We start from the raw sequence: 15,702 nt of genomic DNA, 5'->3' as shown, positions 1-15,702 counted from the left end.
GGAGAACTGATGGAGGGAAGAAGGAACGGAGGGAGGGAGGCAGGGAAGGAAAGCACCACAGCTCTCAAGGCACAGCTGCTTGCTGCTCACACTTACACACACACACACACACACACACACACACACACACACACACACACACACACACACACACACATCATCAGGCACATAGTGCTTGGTTGACCAACGACTGCCGAGTTGGGAGCTTGGTCCTGACAGTGCCAGGCCACACCCAGGGCCAGCACTACACAGGCTACACTGGGAATGAGGGGAGATGGGCAGGGAAGAGAGAGGAGGGGAGAGAAAAAGAGAAAGAGCGCACGAGCGCTAGTGCTGGAGAAGGGGAAAAAGAAAGCCAATTTAACAGACGGAGGTTTCCCGCCATGAGGCCACCTTCCCAAGGTTGGCCAGGTCCTGGGCCCACCGGACTAGCCTATTGACCCGACCCACAGAGCCGGCCACAGGGTTGCCTCGGCCAGGACCCTCCACTTCACCACGGCTGCCCCTTCCTCCCCTGACACTTCTCTCTAGTGCTCTACACCAGTGATAGGATAGGGCTGGGTAGCCAGGTTAGACCCTTGAGTCTCGGAAGGTCCCAACACAGTTGAGTTGGGATCCAGTGCCAGGCTAGGGGAGCCAGCTCCCTCCGTTGCTGACAGAGCACAGTTCCTTATTGAGAAGGTAGAGGTGGGGCCTCCTGTGGGTGGGGAGGGTGCTGTGAATGGGAGGGACCAGTGAATTGAGCCCAGGGTGTCAATAAAACTATCACACTTGACTGGAACTTTCAACCAAAAGCAGTGTTGTCCCTCTGCATGGAACTCAGAGGGCCAGATTCACATGCAGGAGAGAGCTAGCAAAACAAGTCTTGCTAGTTTGTGTGCCAACATCTATGTTCCCCAGTGGCAGGATTTCAGTGGTCCTGAGAGCACAACCAAGTTTTGGCTCTGCTGACTCCGGAGCAGAAGGGTCCCGCTGGGGTGTGGGAAGCTAGGGAAAGGAACCCACCCTGGCAGTTCTTTCTCTGAAAGCTCAGCCAGGAGAGGTGAGGGAGCGCTAGTGCCTGGCAGTAGGTAGGGGCCAGGGTTCAGTGTTGAGAGTGGGCCCCAGATGGGAAGCCCAATGGGTAGTGAGAGATGGGAAGAGGAAATAGTGGGGGTCAGGAGGGGGGAGAAAGGGGACAGGGGTATGAGACACAGGGCCACAGGACAGGGAACTGTGTCCATAAGATTCAGGCGATGGGGAGCGCTCGATTATAAAGTAGTATTTGTTTGGGGGGGGGTTCAAGTGCGGCAAAGCAACCTGATTGGCTTCCATCCATCGTGTAGCGTCCTGCAAGTGACTAAACTCGACGAAGGCGAAGCCCCGGCTCTGACCTGGAGACAGCATTCAGATACAGACGCAGTGGGTTAGTCAACAGCTTTGGACACACGGCGTTCCCGGGGGCAGAACCCGAGGGGAGAGGACCAGGGGCAGAGAGGGAAGGGGAAGAGGAGAAAGGAAGAGAAAAGTGATCAGAGAGAGAAAGAACAGGGAAGGTAGGAGTCAAGGTAGATGGTTGGGAAGGGCAGGAAGGAGGGAAAAGGGAAGGGAAGAAAATAAGAATAGGAGAGTCAGATCAGGATAGGAGATACATAGGAGATACTGTGCAGTGAGATGGGGGGCGGCTCAGGCAGACCTGCCTAGCCAGCTTGGGGTGACAGATGGAGAACTGAGAGGGAAGTGATACAAGGAGAGACGTGTCTCTAGAAGAGGCTGCTTTGACTCCATATAGGCCAAAGCAAATAACTCATGGGCAAGCCTAGAGCAAGGCCAGGATTACTAGAACAGGTGTTTAATCAAAAGATCAAAAGAGAAGTCAGGCTAAGTTGGTTTGTGAGGCTACGGGGGTGGGCAGTGTTTCTGGCCAGCACATAGGAAACCAGGGAGTGGTTAGGAACACAATCTCAGCTTAACCTTGGTGTAGGTAAAGGGGAGGATAATCATTAGGGAGCCACTTCAGGGCCACAGTGGGGAGACTATAACCACTGACAGTCAAGATTCTCCTAAGTAGGCAGATGGTGGCTGGAGCTGGCCAAGAGGACATTATAGGTAAGAATCAACAGGTGCCTAGGAGAAATGTCCAAAGCCACTAAGAGGCCAAACCAGGGATGTCTCCTTAGGGAAAGGAACACAGATTCAGTCAGGGAATGGTACAGCTAGAATATAGCAGAGCAAGACCTACATGTCACTGAGGCAGACTCCAGGCCTGGCCAGGGCCTTGGGGCTTGCGATTCTGGGAAAGTAACTCATTCCGAGGTAGCAATGGAAGGAGGCTTTGGATGTGGTGGGTCTGGAGGGGCATGCTTGATCTCCAAAAGAATCGCCATCAGGATGCATTGGAGGATGGAATAGTATAGGGGGTGGGCAAAGGACGGAGAGAGGGAGGAGGTGTAAGGAGGAGAGAGACTGAGATTGAAAGAGAAGCCAAGGCAGAGTGAGGCCCCACTGTGCCTGCCTTGGGGAGCCTGGGCAGTGGTCCTGCAGAAACAACTCCACCCACCCTGCTAAATCCTCAGGCCAGCTCCAAGCAGCCTGCAAGAGGGAGGGAGGGAGGGAGGGAGGGAGGGAACAGGTGAGGCCAGAAACTTCTGGCAGCTCCTTAGGATACACTTTCAGTGAGAGCCATCCCATCCCCTGCCTCCCCTCTTGGGACATATGGGGGATGTTCATGTGAGACCTACTTTTGGTTAGAGGCTGTTGTCAAAGTGATGTGGAGGAGACCAAGGGGCAGAGTAAGGAGAAGGAAGTATATGTCCTAGGAAGGGTCACCACCTCAGATACTCAGAGTCCCAAAGAAGAGGTTTTCCAGAGCCTGGCTCTGGCCTTGCCCCTGGGGAATAGTCAGCTCAGCCCAGAGCTGCATACCCTTTAGGACAGCCCCCCATGTAGAGGCTGCTGGCTGGAGCTGTGAGAGTAGGGGATGTGAGAAAAAAAGAGAGGGTACCCCCTCTAAGCTGCCCATTCCCAGCTGTGTGGCAGGAAGGGAAATAGGGAGGGGAAAAGGGAGGGAAAGGCAGAGGCAGAAGGGAGATTTGGAGGCTGAGTCTAGCCAGCAGAAGGGGAGGGCACTGGGAACAAAAGCTCACCTGAGGATTTGTTCCGCATCAACCGGACCTCTCGTGCTTGGACACCATGGGACTGCAGCTGACCACGGATCTGTTCAGGAAATAAAGAAGCGGGATGGGTTTAGCAAAGAAAACAGCTAAGTATATAAGGCCAACAAACACACACACACATACACACACAGCGCCTCCTCTGCCTCTTTCAAATCTTTCTCCAGTAACAACAACTGCAACCCACACTAGTACTCACTCTTGCTTCCAGCCCTGGACTTGCAGAAAGTGAGTCAAGCAAAGACAGAAACACAGTACAGGGTAAAAGATGGTAGCAAGATGATCCCCAGGGGCACAAAGACAACAGGAGAGCAAGCGAGGCAGCAAGTCAGGAGTGGTGGGCAGGGTGATCTGAGAAGAGGCTTAGTAGTAGCCATGAAGTATAGAAGCTGGAATGCAATTTTTTGCCCATCACAAAGGAATTACTCCATCCTCTCTCTCCTTGACTTGCACCAAAAGCTACCTATGACACAGGAGCCTAAGCCATTTCAGCCATGTGAGGAGGAGAAACTTAAAGACAAAAAGGCACGGTGGTTGATCTGGAAAGTTATCTGAGTGAAATGAGCCTGAGGGATACTAGAGAGGCAATGTAGGACCCGAGGTCAGGCCGTCTCTAGGCTGGTAGTACCTCTTTTGGTGGGTGGGGAGTTTATGCCAGATGCTTTTTGCATCAGCTCCCCATCAGGGTAACAGAAAAGAATTAAGTCTTATGCACATAAGTATGCAGGAAGATGAAAAGTAAAGATACACAGATCTTATCAAGACTCCAATCAGGAAGGGCCTGGTAAATAACAAGAACATTGGGTTCTGGGGTCCAGCAGTCCAGGTTTAGACCCCAACTCTACTCTGCCACTTGCTGGAACATGAAGAAAGTCACTTTGCTGATTGGGGCTATGTGGGACCGACTATATTTCGTACCTTCCAGAAAGAGCCTCTGTGAGGATTCAATCAGCCTGGCACATGGGCCACCCAACCATAAACCTCAGGTAAAAGCCTCAGCAAATAGCCTGATGCTACAAGGATTTCTTAGGTGGGATCACTACTGTCATGAAATGGGCAGCTGGCAGGCTTTCAGGGAAGCACTGCTCAGAGAACTGATTAGGGCTGAGGGCAGTAAGGGACACAAGGATCAGGGAGGCTAGTTAAAACTCTACTTTAGTAATACTGGTGGATTTCGAATGTGGCTTGCCATAAGACAGTTGCATGAGAAGGAAATGAATGAAGAGAGGAAGATGGAAGGCAGAGAATGTTACAAAGGCAAACAGGGTCAAGAAGCTATCAAAAGCCACCTATGGGTAGCTGTGGCCAGGCTGTCACTGCTGACACCAAGGGAGGAATATGGAATTTCAGAAAAGCCTATGGGCCCTAACATCTCACTCTCATGGGTCTCTGCCACCAAGAATATCCAACACTGGGCTTGGCCCTCTATCCACATATACGAAAATGGTGAAAGCCAATGGAATGTGCAGGAGGGATGCTTTTCTCTCGCACCCATAACTACTGCCTTCTCTCTTCCAGACTAGCAACTGATGGAACCCATCCCAGAGGATGAATAGTGCTGAGGACGGGAGCTGGTGGGGGAGAAGAGAGGTGCTGTGGTTGGTTGCAAAGGATGGGTGGAGAAAAGCTGAGGGCTCTAGAGAAGACCCAGCCTAGCCTCCTACTCTGCCACCTGCCCAGGGCCATTGGGGGGGGCACGTACATCATCCTCAGTGGCTGCCTGTGGCAGCATCCTCAGCATGACGATGTTACTGGCCTTCTCCTCCTCCACCTCCACCTCCACCTCCTCCTCCTCATCATCATCATCCTCCTCCCCTTGCTCGGTCCGATAGTCCTGGTCCCGATAGTCGCCGTCTCTGGGGAAGCCTGGCGGGCCAGTGGGACTGTGCCTGTGCCGCCGCCGCCGCCTACGCTGAGTCTCGGAGCCCGGGGAGGCCTCGTAGGAGTCCTGGCCGACAGAATAAGATGAGAGACACCAGACGGGCAGTCAGTCTGGGTGGGCCTAGTGGCTGGCCAATGGCTCTCTGAGACAGGCAGGGGCTCTGAAAGCCAGGGATGGGCAGGCGGGCTCCGGTTAAAGGCTCAGGCAGGCAGGGTGGGTAGGTCTTGGACTGCAGCCTTTTTAAGGCTGCAAACGTTCCACAGGATACTTTTGGGAGCTATCTTCAAAGAATGCCATTACTGGTGTGGAGGAGGAACTCCCAAAGGCAGCTTGACAAAAAACACAGCTTAAATCTCCTTGGGATTAACTAGCCTGGGTTTAGCAAACTAGATTTTGCCTTCAATTTCTTCCCTTTTCTTCCTTTGCCAGCTCAGCTGGTATGTGTACAATTGTTTACTGTGCCACTGAAAAATGCCTGTCTCCTACAATTCCCAGCCTAAAATTGGGCCCTGCAACCAAGCCAGCAGTTTAGAAACAGTTTCAGATATGGGTTAGAGGCAGCCAACAGAAGTTGATGGGCTACTATGCTCCCCCTTGCTCCTTGTTCCTCAGCCCTGACAAAGTCTCTGTTCACTATCAGTTTCTTTCATAACAGAGTGGTTGCTAGTTCTTAATGTTCAATCCATGACAGAGTGCAGTTGCTAGTTCTTAATGTCCAATCTACTAATTTCAACACTAAGCAGGTCAGGCCTAAGCCTACACCCTTCTACCTGCAGAGGAAAGGTCCAGACAATTGGATGCTGTAGTCTATACTTGTCCCAAGTCTCTTTCCAGGGTCCATTGTACCCATGGAGACATTAAGAGACACTGCTCAAGAGCAGGCAACAGAGAAGCCTGGATGCCTACAGGCTCTGGTTATCCAAACAAAGCTGGTTGTCCACCAGGGGAAATCTTCAAATAGCCCCTCTGCCCAGAGGCTAGAGGCTAGCTCAAATACAATTCCTCCTCAGGGCTGGGCTTGCAAATGTAACCTTTCTATCCCAGTAGACCGAGAGCTGCGTGCCTGCTTGCTTGTACCAGGTCTTTGAATGGCTCCCTCAGAATGGAGTTCTCTAAGGCAAAGGTGTTTCTAGCCCTCAGATGTGGGCTCTCTCATGGTGAGCATCATGCCTCACCCTTTAGGCTAGAGGTAATTACCCAGGTGGAACTGGCTTCCCCAGAAGTCCTTTCCTTCCCTTCAGTCTAGATGTTTTGTCAAGACCAGGAACACCCAGTATTAGCTTCCCAGAGTTACTAGACTTGAATGATATTCTGTACTCAGGTTGTCCTCCCAACCCTAGAGGCTAGGTCCCATGGAAGAGATCTTGTGAGTGCCCTAAAAAGGCTGGGGCAGGTAGTATAGTGCTTGCAGTGAACCAAAGGCCAAAACTGATCAACAGGGAAGAAGGGAAAGAAGTAGTGGCTAGGAGCCCTAAGAAACACAGAATCAAGCAGTGTGGAAGCCAGGGAGACCCAACTTAGGAGAAGATCCCTCAGAGAAGGAGCAGGGACAGACCCTCCCCTGGTGATGCAAAGCAACCGAGCAATCCAAAGGCACAGGAGCAGAGCACTGCCTACACCTGGGCTGCAGCCAGACACACGGGCCTTTCAGGAGCATTGCTCCCAAGGCCTGGCTTTGCCCTCACCTCTGTACTTTGCTCTTCAGATGAGTCGTCATATTCATGCTTGCTCTCCTGACTGCCATACTCTCGGGGGTATGAACGGTAGTCCATGTCTCTATAATCATGGTCCCGGCTGCGTGTCTCTCCACCATCATCCTGTGAACGATCAGTGGCTCCATAGCGGCCAGTCCTGTCACCACGACCACCTCTAGGAGAAGAAGGATGGGGATTAGAAGAACAGTCTTCACAAAAGGCTCAAGATGTGAGAATTACCCCACAACCCTCTCTAGGACCTCAGTCTCACTCCCCAAAAAGGACTCTGAAAACCTCACTTCACTGCATGGACTAAATATTGCATGCTCTTAAAGCCAACCCACTCATCTCCATCCCTTCCTCACCTCTGGTCCACATGTGTATCTCAAGCTTCCTGAATGGATTCCTCAGGAAGAGATATATATATAGGGCTTCTCCTAGTTCTGTCTCTGTACCCAAAATCCCAAATATGAGTACTCGCTAAGGTAAAGTAATCAAACCAATCATGTCATTCACTTTAGTGACTTTTTCTAAACAAACAGACAAAACACCCAAATTTTCATCAAGATCCCACCAAGTCTATAGGATAAGGTCTCTGTAGATCTATCTCTATCTGCCCTATGCATGCCACTCTACCCACTTCAAGCCATCTTGATAGAACCTGCAGCTTTTCAGTTATAACTCTAGCTCCACAGTTCTCTTCCAGCCGTTGGATTCACAGGTGCATAACCCCACACATACACTAATTAAAAATAAAAAGATAGTTAATTGTAAAATAATTATCTCAAAATTGATTTAATTTGTAAATCTTTTTTTTTCCTTTGGCTTTTCGAGACAGGGTTTCTCTGTGTAGCTTTGGCACTCGCTCTGGAGACCAGCTGGCCTCAAACTCACAGACATCTGCCTGCCTCTGCCTCCAGAGTGCTGGAATTAAAGGCATGTGCCAACAATGCCCGGCCCAAGATTTATTTTTTATATATATGGTGTTCTGCCTACATGTATGCCTGCAGGCCAGAAGAGGGCACCAGATCTCATCATAGATGGCTGTGAGCCACCATGTGCTTGCTAGGAATTGAACTCAGGACCTCTGGAAGAGCAGTCAGTCCTCTTAACCTCTGAGCCATCTCTCCAGCTCTAATTTGTAAATCTTTGATGAGTTTAAAGATTACTACAGAGTCTGGGCAGTGGTGGCATACACCATTTAAGCCCAGCACTCGGGAGGCAGAGGCAGGCTGATCTCTGTGAGTTGGAGGCCAACCTGGTCTATAGACTGAGTTCCAGGACAGCCAGGGATACACAGAGAAACCATGTCTAGAACCCCCCCCCCACCCCACACACAAAATGGAAAAGATTACTACAGGGACTATGGACATAGCTAATTGCAGAGGGCTTGCCTAATATAGGAAAATTGCTCACTTCCATCTCAGACGCTGGATACAATTACTAGGGGTAGTCCCAGTTGCTCAAGACCCTGAGGCAGAAGGCTTAAGCCTAGGAGCTCAGGGTTAGCCTGGGCAACATAGCAAGCCCCCCCCAAGACATCTAAAAAATTGGACTTGTAAATGTAATTCAGTAGTAGTGCATAGGCCCAGCATGCAGAAGCCCCTGGGTTCTATTTCCCACATCACAAAAAATTACTTAATGGTGAGTTCTAGGAAATGATGGACCATGCCTGCTGAGTTCTTATTCTTGTCTTATTCCTCAAAACTTAATATAGTGTATAGGACTCAGTGGGTGATCAAGTATCTCATGGCAGACAAGCAGTACATACCTATTAATCCCAGCACTTGAGAGGTGGAGGCAGGAAGATCAGTTCAAGGCTAGCCAAGGTACAAAATGAGTTTAAGGTTACATGAGACCCTGCCTTTAAAAAAAGTACTTTAAAAAGAACCAATACATGCTCATTTAAAAAGAAAATATGCTACTATGGCTGTTTAGCTCAGTGGTAGACCACCCACAAAACCCTGGGTTTAATCCAGCATTGAAGAAAAAAATGTAAAAAGGAACATGGTCGAGCAAGAAGAATCACACCCCACTGAAGAATGTAACAAGATTCTATTTATGAGCAGTAATAACACTAGAGTCTCATTATTGACACCACTCTTAAACTACATTATGATGGGGGATGTCCTTCTGTATATGTTTCTCTTATTGGTTGATGAATAAAACACTGTATGGCCAATAGAGGCAGGAAGAAAGGCAGGACTAGGAGACTTCTGGGAAAGTCAGGCAGACAGACACCATGTAGCTGCCAAAAGAGTAACAGGTTCAGGCATTCTCCGGTAAGCCAAGACCACGTGGAAATAATAGAGTTATAGAAATGGGTTAATAATTAAGACAGAGCTAGCCAATAAGAAGCTCTAGCCATCAGCCAACAGATTTATAATTAATATAGAGTCTCTGTGTGTTCATTTGGGGCTGAAGCAGCGGGACCTGGCAGGACAAAAACCTCTAGCAACAACATTATTCTAATGATAAAGCAATTAAATAGGGGAAGGAAGAAAAGGCATTAAGAATTGTAAAGGTGGGCCAGGCATTGGTGGCTCATGCCTTTAATCCCAGTACTCGGGAGGCAGAGGCAGGTGGATCTCTGTGAGTTCGAGGCCAGCCTGATTTCCAGAGTGAGTGCCAGGATAGGCTCCAAAGCTACATGGAGAAACCCTGTCTCGAAAACAGAAAAAAAAAGAATTGTAAAGGTGGAACTAGAGAGATGGCTCAGAGGTTAGAAGCAGTTGCTGATCTTCCAGAGGTCCTGAGTACATTCAATTCCCAGCAACCACATGATGGCTCACAAACATACATAATGAGATCTGGTGCCCTCTTCTGGCCTGTAGGCAGAACACTGTATATGTAATAAATACATCTTAAAAAAAAAAACTGTAAAGGTAAAAAATTGGTCACCACTATTGTAGCTGATATGAGAATAAGCATGCAAAGCCTAAATGAATCAAAACAATATTACAAGTAATAAATCAGGAGCTGCACATATAATTCAATGACAACACATCCAAGACTCTGAGTTCTAGCTTCAGTACCCCTAAAATAATAACAACAGTAGCTGGGTGGTGGTGGCGCAAGCCTTTAATAACTGCACTAGGGAGGCAGAGGCAGGCGGATCTCTGAGTTCGAGACCAGCCTGGTCTACAAGAGCTAGTTCCAGGATAGCCTCCAAAGTCACAGAGAAACATTGTCTCGAAAAACCAGTAAATAAATTGGGCTGGAGAGATGGTCCAGTGGTTAAGAGCACTGGTTGCTCTTCCAAAGGACCCAGGTTTGATTCCCAGCACCCACATGGTGGATCACAACAGCTTGTAAAGCTCCTTGAGATCTGAATGCATACCCACATACATACATGAAAACACAAATAAATAATAAATCTTGTAAACAGATAAATTACATATCTGTGTATGTGTAAGATCTTATGACTATTCTTCACATATATGAATTTTTTTTTTTGGTGTTTTCGAGACAGGGTTTCTCTGCGTAGCTTTGGAGCCTATCCTGGCACTCGCTCTGGAGACCAGGCTGGCCTCAAACTCACGGAGATCCACCTGCCTCTGCCTCCCGAGTGCTGGGATTAAAGGCGTATGCCACCAACGCCCGGGCTTGGTTTCGGTTTTTGAGACAGGGTTTCTCTGTATAGCCCTGGCTGTCCTGGAACTCACTCTTTAGAACAGACAGTCTGGCCACAAACTCAGAGATCAGCCTGCCTCTGAACCACATAGCCAAGACAAGCGTGGAACTCATGGTCCTTTCTTTTCTCTTTTTTTAAGTTGAATTTATTTTTATTACATATAGTGTTCTGTTTGCATATACACCTGCATGCCAGAGGGGGGCGCTAGATCTCCAGTCCATGGTCCACCTTTCTAAGCCTCTTAAATGCTGGAATTTCAGTCATGGGTCCCCAAGTCAGCTTGGATCAAAAACATAAATGGAAGAAGTTAAACCATGGGAGTGGAGAGATGGCTCAGAGGTTAAGAGCACTGGAAGCCAGAGGTCCTGAGTTCAATTCCCAGCAACCACATGGTGGCTCACAACCATCTATAATAAGACCTGGTGCCCTCTTCTGGCCTGCAGGCATACATGCAGGCAGAACACTGTATACATAATAAATCTTTTAAAAAAGGAATTAAACCGTAATAGAAAAAGGGGGTAAAGAGGACCAGGTGTTGTGCCTACAATCCCAGCCCTCAGGAGGTTAAGACAGGAGGATCCTAATTTTGATGCCAACTTGGGTTATGTTAAAAAAAAAACCCAAGGGGGTGGGGTGGAGTAGGGACTAAAGAGATGGCTTAGTAGGTAAAGGTCCTTAGTGCCCAACAATGCAAACCTGACAATGAGTTTGATTACCAGAAACTACATCAAGGTGGATGGACAGGACCAACTCCACAAAGTAGTCCTCTGACCACCATGCCCACACTGAATAACAAACAAACGGCCGGGGATATAGCTCCTAGGGAGAGCACTTCTGTGACATGCACAAAGCCCTCGCTTCAAATCAGAAAGAGAAAAAGTAAATTAGGAAAAAATATTCATAAGCGTTTATATGCTCTACTCACTGAGCCAAAACCTTCGCCCTATACCTTTAAATGGGAAAAAATATAACCCAAACCCCAAGGCATAGATAGAAAAGACCATTCAATTAATCTACATAAAAATACTTAAGCTTGGAAAAACACAGAGACCCACAAACAATCAGGAGCCACATTAAAAGATAAACAATAAATAACCAGGCAGTGGTGGTGCACACCTTTAATCCCAGCACTCAGGAGGCAGAGGCAGGCGGACCTCTGTGAGTTCCAGACCAGCTGGTCTTCCAAGCAAGTTCTAGGACAGCCTCCAAAGCTACATGGAGAAACCCTGTCTCAAAAAACCAAAGAAAAAAGATTAAAAAAACATAAACAATAGAAGTAGCTAGAGGTGCAGCTTTACGGTGGATGGCATGTACAAAGGCCTAGGCCCTGTACAGCACCAAAAATAAAGAAAATGAACTAGTGCAAGGAAGCAAACTGGGAGTGGTGACACATGCTGTAATCTCAGGACTCAGGAAGCTGAGGCAGGAAGATAGAAATATGGAGGCCACTGAGAAACAGAGGGACACCAAGACTCAAATACTAAAAAAATCCAAATGACAACTTAATAAACATAAAAGAAGAAAATATAGCACAAGTGATTCCTGTAACAGCAGCACTCAAGGAAGCTGAGAGAGGAGGGTCATAAATTCAAGGCCAGCCCAGGGAATTCAGTAACAAAAGAGCTAGGGGCGTAGCTCAGTGGTTGAGAGCTATATCCTCAGCCCTCCCCCGACACCGAGTTGGGATGCTTTGTTTTTTTTTCTTTTCTTTTTTTGGTGGTTTTTCGAGACAGGGTTTCTCTGTATTTCTTTGGAGCCTGTCCTAGAACTCTTTGAAGACCAGGCTGGTCTCAAACTCACAGAGATCCACCAGCCTCTGCCTCCCAAGTGCTGGGATTAAAGGTGTGTGCCATCAAGGCCTGGATTGTTTTCTTGCTATAAAAGCTCTTAGTCTTCCCTCTTACCAAATACAGGATCTGCAAGTATGTTCTCCCATTTTATGAGGTTTCTTTTCATCTTGATAGGGTCCAGTGATCTGAAAGTTAGTTTCTTTTATTTTCGAGACAGTGTTTCTTTTCTCCCCCCCCCCCTCACAGGGTTTTTCTGTGGCTTTGGAGGCTGTCCTGGAACTAGCTCTTATAGACCAGGCTGGTCTCGAACTCAGAGATCCACCTGCCTCTGCCTCCTGAGTGCTGGGATTAAAGGCGTGCGCCACCACCTGGCTGAGACAGTGTTTCTCTGTGTAGCCCTAGCTGTCCTGTAGAGCAGGATGGCTTTGCACCCAGAGATCAATCTGCCTATGCCTCCTGAGTGCTGGAATTAAAGGCATGTGCCACCATCACCCAGTGATCTGAAAGTTTCTAATCTTGACAAAGTCAAAATTATTTTGAAATATTTTGATTTACAGGAGAGTTCAAAGATAAAAGAACACTTGTGTGCCATCTGCCTAGCTTCCCCCAATACTCAGAGAACCTAAGTCAAAAAAAAGAAAAATAACAGACTTTACCAGGATTTCACCAATTTTCTCATACCAGTCTTTTTGTAAAATTTATTTTTATTGTTAGTTTTTAGGTGTATGTTCATGCATGTGTATATGTGAGTGTAGTTGCCAATGGAGGCCAGAAGTGTCAGATTTCCCTGCAGCTGGAGTTAAAGGTGGTTGTGCACCATCAAACATGGGTGCTAGGAACAGAACTCAGGTGCTCTGGAAAAGCAGGAACTGCGCTGAGACATCTGCAGTTATATCTTGTTTCAAGGATATCAAAGACTTCTCTGGCCTGTGAAAGAGTTGTGTGTCCTCTGTCCCTCTATTTCCCGAACCCCCACCCCCACCCCAGGGTTTCTCTTCATAGTCCTGGAACTCACTTTGTAGACGAAGCTGGTCTCAAACTCGGAGTTCTATCTGTTTCTGCTGCTTGAGTGCTGGGATTAAAAGCATGCACCAGCAGTCTTTGAAAGAACACACACACACACACACACACACACACACACACAAATTTTTTTTGAGACAGGGTTTCTCTGTGTAACAGCCCTAGATGTCCTGGAACTTGCTTTGTAGACCAGGCTGGCCTCAAATTCACAGAGATCCACCTGCCTCTGCCTCCAGAGGACTAGGACTAAAGGCCTATGTCGCCATTGCCTGGCATCTTTTTTTAAGGATAGTAATGATTTTGTTTGAAGTGATTACTTTTCTTTTCTCTTTTGGTTTTTTGAGACAGGGTCTCTCTGTGTAGCTTTGAAGCCTATCATGGCACTTGCTCTGGAGACCAGGCTGGCCTTGAACTCACAGAGATCAGCCTGCCTCTGCCTCCCGAGTGCTGGAATTAAAGGCGTGCGCCACCAACACCTGGCCGAAGTGATTTCTTAATTAGACTTGAGGTTATGGGTCTTGTTTTGCTGAAAAACAACAAGCGAGAAGCCTTTCTGATTATATACTATCAAGTAGCAACAGCAGCAGCAAGATGATTTATGTCAGGTGATGTTGACCTTGATCATTAAGGTGGTGTTTATCATTTTTCTCAACCCACAAATATTTGGGGGGGCTAGGGAATATAGCTCAGTTGATAGAGTACTTGTGTAGTACATATGAAACCCTCATGAGTGCTGGAATTAAAGGTGTATGCCTGGCCTTAGAATGTTTCTATAAGGACAATTTGTGACAGAACCTTTTGGTAATATAAAACATTTTTGTTTTTTTGACAATTTCATAAATGCATACAATATATTTTGATCACACTCATCCTCTACTTCTCTCTAACTCCTCTCAGATTCACCTAACCCTTCCCAATTTCATGTCCTCTTTTTTTCAATAGCCCACTGATTCTAATTTTTACGGCCTATATACTTATAGGTGTGGGGCCATCCACTGGGGAGAGTGGTCAACCTATTAGAGGCTACCCTTTATGGAAAACCAACCCTCTCATCTCAAGAAACCATCAACTGCCAGTAGTTCTCAGCTAGCCCCAACACAGATCATTTTTTTTTGTTTCTTGAGACAGGGTTTCTCTATGTAGCTTTGTAAACCAGGCTGGCCTCAAACTCAAAGAGATCCGCCTGCCTCTGCCTCCTGAGTGCTGGGATTAAAGGCATGTGCCACCAATGCCCGGCTCCCAGAATATTTTTTAACACATAAGATTTTAAAAAGTCGGGGCTGCAGAGATGGCTCAGAGGTTAAGAGCACTGGCTGCTCTTCCAGAGGTTCTGAGTTAAATTCCAGCAACCACATGGTGGTTCACAGCCATCTGTAATGAGATCTGGTGCCCTCTTGTGGCCTGCAGGGATACATGGGAGGAATAGGAGGAACAATGTATACATAATAAACCTTAAAAAATATTTTAAAAAGTCCAATATTTGATAAAACCACACACACACACACACACACACACACACACACACACACACACACACACACACACACACGAGCGCGCGCAAGAGATTTAGTATAAAAGGTTATGTTTCACATTAACAAGGCAACTGACTAATCAATAAATAATAGTATCTATCAATAAATACTGCCTAGTCAGTAAACAATAATTGCTATCTGGTCTAGGGATCAGCAATTTAAAACCAGTGGATCAAGTATAGTCTCTTTTGTTTATTTTTTAAATTTCCTGAGACAGTGTCTCTCATAGCCCAGGATAGACTTGAACTTTTGATGCCCCTGCCTCAGATTCCAAAAAACGCTAGAATTAGAGGTATGCCCCACCTCTGGAATGCTATGCTCTGGGGAGGCTGAAGCAGAGGATGAGTTTGAGACCACCCTGGATTACACAGTAAGATTCTATTAAAAAAAAAAAAAGGAAGCTGGATGTGATGGCATACCTCTTTAATACTAGCACTTGGTAGGCAAAGGCAGGCTGATCTCTGTAAGTCTAAGTCCAGTTCTATATAGAGACCAGGAGAGCTAGACAGCCAGGGCTACACAGAAAGACTGTCTCAAAAAAACAAAACAAAAACAGTCAAGTCTCCCTCAGCAAAAAGACCAAATCCTTGAGGGCTGAAGAAATGGTTTAGTAGTTAAGTGCACTTGCTGCCCTTGCAGAGGACCTAGGATTGATTTCCAGTATGATATGGAGGTTCACAACCATCTGTAACCTCACTTCCAGGGGATATGATACCCACTTCTAGCCTCTGCAGGTACCAGGAACACACATGGTGCACAGGCATGTATACAGGTAAAACATCTTATTTGTTTTTGAAAAAAAAAAAGAGACCAAATCCAGAAGTTGTAAAACAAAGAAACAAAATGGCACAACAAACCTCATGGATCTATATGAAAAGTGAAAAATACCAAACATGTAAAAACAATGAACTTGGAAATGAGAATAAGCATGAGACGAGTGAGTGTGGCAAAATCTAGTTGATAGGTATTCACTGTAAAATTCTTTCAATTTCCTATAT

At 47.0% G+C, this 15,702-nt stretch overlaps 1 protein-coding gene across 7 annotated transcripts in view; it reads right to left on the bottom strand.

The window, feature by feature from the left end:
* Nucleotides 1-15,702, bottom strand: part of Rbm10 (RNA binding motif protein 10) — a 35,348-nt gene that overhangs the window by 9,189 nt on the left and 10,457 nt on the right. For 4 of the 7 annotated variants that reach the window (XM_027432268.2, XM_027432266.2, XM_027432267.2 and 1 more), the window contains exons 3-6: nt 6,720-6,903; nt 4,855-5,100; nt 3,126-3,195; nt 1,300-1,373 (exon numbers count right to left, since the gene is read on the bottom strand). In XM_027432268.2, coding sequence (XP_027288069.2) covers nt 1,300-1,373; nt 3,126-3,195; nt 4,855-5,100; nt 6,720-6,903 — 574 coding nt within the window. The remainder of the gene's footprint in view (nt 1-1,299; nt 1,374-3,125; nt 3,196-4,854; nt 5,101-6,719; nt 6,904-15,702) is intronic. The other 3 variants (XM_027432269.2, XM_027432270.2, XM_027432271.2) reach the window with 2 other exon arrangements.

This window comes from Cricetulus griseus, chromosome X, assembly GCF_003668045.3.
Source record: "Cricetulus griseus strain 17A/GY chromosome X, alternate assembly CriGri-PICRH-1.0, whole genome shotgun sequence".
Lineage (NCBI taxonomy): Eukaryota > Metazoa > Chordata > Mammalia > Rodentia > Cricetidae > Cricetulus > Cricetulus griseus.
Note: the sequence above shows the minus strand (reverse complement) of the source record. Positions and strands in the feature narration are given on the sequence as shown.